The 4,578-nt window shown below is 30.2% G+C and overlaps 1 protein-coding gene across 1 annotated transcript; it reads left to right on the top strand.

Moving 5' to 3' along the window:
* Positions 1–3,192: 3,192 nt before the first annotated feature.
* On the top strand, positions 3,193–4,373 carry LOC107010319 (dof zinc finger protein DOF3.7-like). The gene has a single exon (XM_015209596.2). It carries the CDS (start codon positions 3,327–3,329, stop codon positions 4,113–4,115), a length of 789 nt encoding a protein of 262 aa, XP_015065082.1. The 5' UTR covers positions 3,193–3,326; the 3' UTR covers positions 4,116–4,373.
* The last annotated feature ends 205 nt before the right edge of the window (positions 4,374–4,578 follow it).

The following is a 4,578-nucleotide window of genomic DNA, read 5'->3' as shown; positions in this document are numbered from 1 at the left end:
AGGGTTATGTGGGTAATTTGGAGATTGTATAAAAATATTAAGGGCAAAAAGATAAAAATGTGGTCAACTTAAAACAACTTATAAGCTAAAAAAAAAAATTACCCCTACCCCAGCTTTTAACTTTTGGCTTAAAATAATTTTTTTTAACTTAAAATAAGTTATTTTGAGTATTGTCAAACAGCTAAATAAGTCAATAACCAGCTTTTAAGCTGAGCCAAACAGGCTCTTAATTAATTATTTAAATTTGTTGAGATTCTATAAATATGTTCAAAATGGTATAAGATGAAAACTGAAAGTAATAAAATCAAGTGAATGGTTTAAATCCTCCACTCTCAACTAACACTCAAGCCGTAAAAAATAAAAAACATATGAATCTTAATTAGTTAAGTCGAATGAAAATCGATTAAAAAAAGAATTGAAAATGAAAAATAAAGTGAAAGTGGATGGTGTTGGGCATGTAGCATCTCGATTGATAAAAGGTCGTTTTCGAATAAGTATATAGTGACTGGGTATCCTCAATAGCAAAGAATAATGGATGTTGGTAAGAAGAGGACGAATCAAAATACTGAATTCACTGCCATTCCGGACGGCACGCGCGGTCAGATCAAGACTACGTCAAGTACACATCCTCCCTTATTGCGAGATCGACTTCTTTTCTTTTTTTAAATTTACGATTTTATATCTGATATTTATATTGATGCGTAATTTTTACTTAATCAGGATTTGAATTAGAGGCCTCTGATTAAAAGAATACGACCCATGTTGGTTGGGTCTCTCAACCCTGATAAATATTGAAGAGTGACAAGTCCTAGTGTAGTAAAGGCAAGCTGAAACAAACTGTTTCTACACTCATCTTTTTACCAAAACCAATGCCGCATAATTACCTTTGTGACGTTTCTAAAAAGCATGAAGCCTTCTTTCCGAAACGTTAAATTTATCAACCAAAACTTTTAACCTGTCTCTCAATCATTATATAATTTTACTTGTTTTAAAATTGGCCAAACACGTTCGTATTATCATTATTATTACAGGAAAGCAATGAAAATTATAACGGTAAAATCATGGCTTAAATTTGACGGAACGAACACTTATTTTTGTTAGTTGTGAATACTTTTCATATCGCTAATATCTTAGATAACATTTAAATTAAAAGATCGACTAAATTGATTATTGAAATTCTGGAAGGATTTCAATTTACACTCTATTGTTGTATCAATTTCAAGATGAGAGAGTGGTACAGTTAGAAATATATATATATATTTATATATATATATATATATGTGCGCGTGTTTTTAAAATATAAATTGTATTAACGTTTTAGTCCAAATAACAAGGATAAATCCATTCCTGAATCGAAATACTTACAGGTAAGAAAATGGACTTTGAAAAATGGTTGAGAGACTGTTGCAATTAAGGTATTTCGAATCTTCAAATTGATTTTCACATCAGATGTGAACTAGAATTTTAAAGATCAAAGTTTCCGTCTTAGCATGAATTTTTACCAAGTTGCATGACTTAATTACAGTGAAATAATTAACAAATTCCAGTGTAACAGTATACAAGAAATAAACATATCTATAAGTTTTGACTGCGACTTATCGTACTAATCATCATTTTACTTGGACACGTTATTATGTAAAAGAAAGTAAGAAACATTTGAACATTCAGACTTCACATCAAATCATATTAGTTTATTAATTATAATTAAATGTGAAAAGCTTAGTACAAAACATACATCGATACGCTTATGGTGGAATTAAGGTCGTAATTCCATACATGATTTGATATCATGATGCACCAATGAGTAACACGTGTAAATATTTGTTATAACAAATGGAGTATTTAAGATTGATTGATTTTTAATCATTTGCAGTATACTAAAATTAAGAAAAACAAAGATTATATGGAGGATTAGGGCAACATTAATGCCCAAATCTTCGGGGGGACATGCAATATTGGCTGGCTGTCTGGGCATCTACTTTACACGTATTCCAAGGCAAAAAAGTGTTTTGAACTTGTAATGATGATTATTGTTTCTGAATAATTGCATAGACACAAAGCCCTAGGTAGGGCTGTGTTCTTTTAGAAAACTTGATTGCTATCATCATCCTAAATATTTGGCTTCTTCCTAAATTCCCACTTTCATTTCACAATAATTACTTGTCCATAATGAAGATAAATTAGCTATACTTGAACAACTTTCAAAATTTTCTTAATTGCTCCCAACAGTAGGCAATAACAAAATACTCTCTACATTTAAAAAAAAAAATGTGCCTATATTTTTTTTCATTTGTTTAAAAAAGAGTGATCCTTTTCCTTTTCTGGAAATACTTTAACCTTAACTTTTCACATAACATGTTTAAGATCACAAGATGTAAAAGACATTTTAGAACATTTGACATAACTTTAATTTAGAATCATAAAATTAAAAAGTCTTGTTTCTTTTCTTAAATTCTGTTCAAATTCAAACTAGATCATCCTTTTTGAAACAAAAAGAGTATAATCCTTGCAATAGTTCGTCTTCTTTGTATAAAATTTTGCCTTTCTACTAGAAATTAAATTGAATTTAGCAATAAGGGTGTGACCAATAGTCAGCTTTAAAATTCACGAGGGTTTATGTTCACTCTTCTCATTTATTCTATTTTTGAATTACTTGATATTTGGTGATAAATATATCGCATGATTAGATGAGGTATAACGGGACACTACAATCATTAAAAAAAATGAATTATCGGAGTCACAAATAATCTTCATATAATTTATTTGATAATTAAATCAACAAAATATTACAAGGCTATACCTCTCTCGAATTATAACTTGTATATTACATTTTGCATCATCCTAAGTTCCTAACCATATGAAAATCAGTAATTCATTTTTCTATTTTTAAAAAAAATCTTTATAATTTTGAATATTCTTTTTAGTTCTTAAAGCTGTATTTTTCTAATATAAATCACATTGTAGTACTTTTCCATCGTTAACAACCAAAAGAAACAAAAGTATAATAATTTTCTGTTAGTAGTATTTTTTTTTTTCCAACGATCAATCATTCAAGAAAGGTCCATTTTCGTTTCCTTTCAAAACGCACTAACGCTACATTCCAAAATCTAAAAAAAAAACACAAGTTGTTTTCATGTTTGCCTTTTCTCTTCCTATATATATATATCATTCTATTCTCCATTCTTTCACACCATCAAAAAGATACTATTTATTTCTCTCTTTCACATTTTCATCCTATCACCAAAATATTCTTAGCTTTCCTACTTCCAAAAGAGTAAAAATAATATCAATCTCATTTGTTTTTCTCTTTTTTTTTAAAAAAAAAAATGATTCAAGAGCTGTTTGCAGGAAACACTACACTAATCGGAGATAATAATATTTCGAAGCTATCTAATATTACTCCTTCCTCCTCTCCTATTTCTTGTACTACTTCTAATTCCAATATTGCCCCTGCAGCTGCAGCTGCAAATGCAAACTCTGAAAATCTTAGATGTCCGCGTTGTGATTCTCCAAACACTAAGTTTTGTTACTACAACAACTACAATTTAACTCAGCCTCGTCATTTCTGCAAGACTTGTCGACGTTATTGGACTAAAGGAGGCGCGTTACGCAACGTTCCTATAGGTGGTGGTTGCAGAAAAAACAAGTCCATCACTGCAGCAAAATCAGCTGCTGCAAAATTCAAAAATTCACTTCCGTTTGAGTTCATTGGAAAATCAGGCATTTTTGGAGGGTTCGAGCAGGAAATAATACCTTCAAATAATAATAACCCTTTTCTGTTTTCCTCACCTCATCAGAATCATAATCCTATTCTTTCCTTACTTAAAGGAAATCATGATAAATCAATTGGAGTGAATCAATTTCCTTCCAACAACGGTTTATGGAAACATAATTATGAGGAAAATGTTGGTGAAGTCCCGAATAGTAGAGGATTTCAAGAGCTATATCAAAGGCTAAAAGCGTCAACAAATCGATGTTATACAGATAATATTCATGGACCATCATCGTCAATGATTTTGGATTCGGCTCCTGTAACTGGAGGAGAGTTGGGTTGCTGGAACCCGACCCTTTCAACATGGTTGGATCTGCCAACAGCAAATGGTGCATATCTTTAATTAATAAGTAATTTACTATTTTACTATTAGGGTGAAGGGTGCATGAGATGTTTGTGGTATACTGGGGATACTTGGACTGGGTGTGGCTTAGATTTTATTTGTTTTTGTTCTCTTTTTCTCTTTGCTGTTTGTGTGTGTGTTTCAGCTATAAAAATTAATGTACTAAATTTCAACACCTACCTTTTATTTTTCCCTATTGTCCTACATTTTGTAGCTTTCAATTTTCTACCAATTAAAACAAAAGTGCAATTTTAAGTTTACCAACTTATTAAAATTAATTAAATTTTTACATTTTATCCCTATAATTAATACGATATTTGGAAGTATTGAACAATTCTCAATACTAGCTATTCCATGTATATCTATTTTAACTTATTTTTATGTGCATTGATATGAACAAAGGTAAAATAATAAAGTTGATCAACTTATTTAGGATTTTTTAATTTGTAAAATAGAACGTGTG

Source organism: Solanum pennellii, chromosome 2 (genome assembly GCF_001406875.1).
Source record: "Solanum pennellii chromosome 2, SPENNV200".
NCBI classification, from domain to species: Eukaryota; Viridiplantae; Streptophyta; class Magnoliopsida; order Solanales; family Solanaceae; genus Solanum; species Solanum pennellii.
The sequence above is the reverse complement of the archived record's forward strand: the minus strand, read 5'-3'. Positions and strand labels throughout refer to the sequence as shown.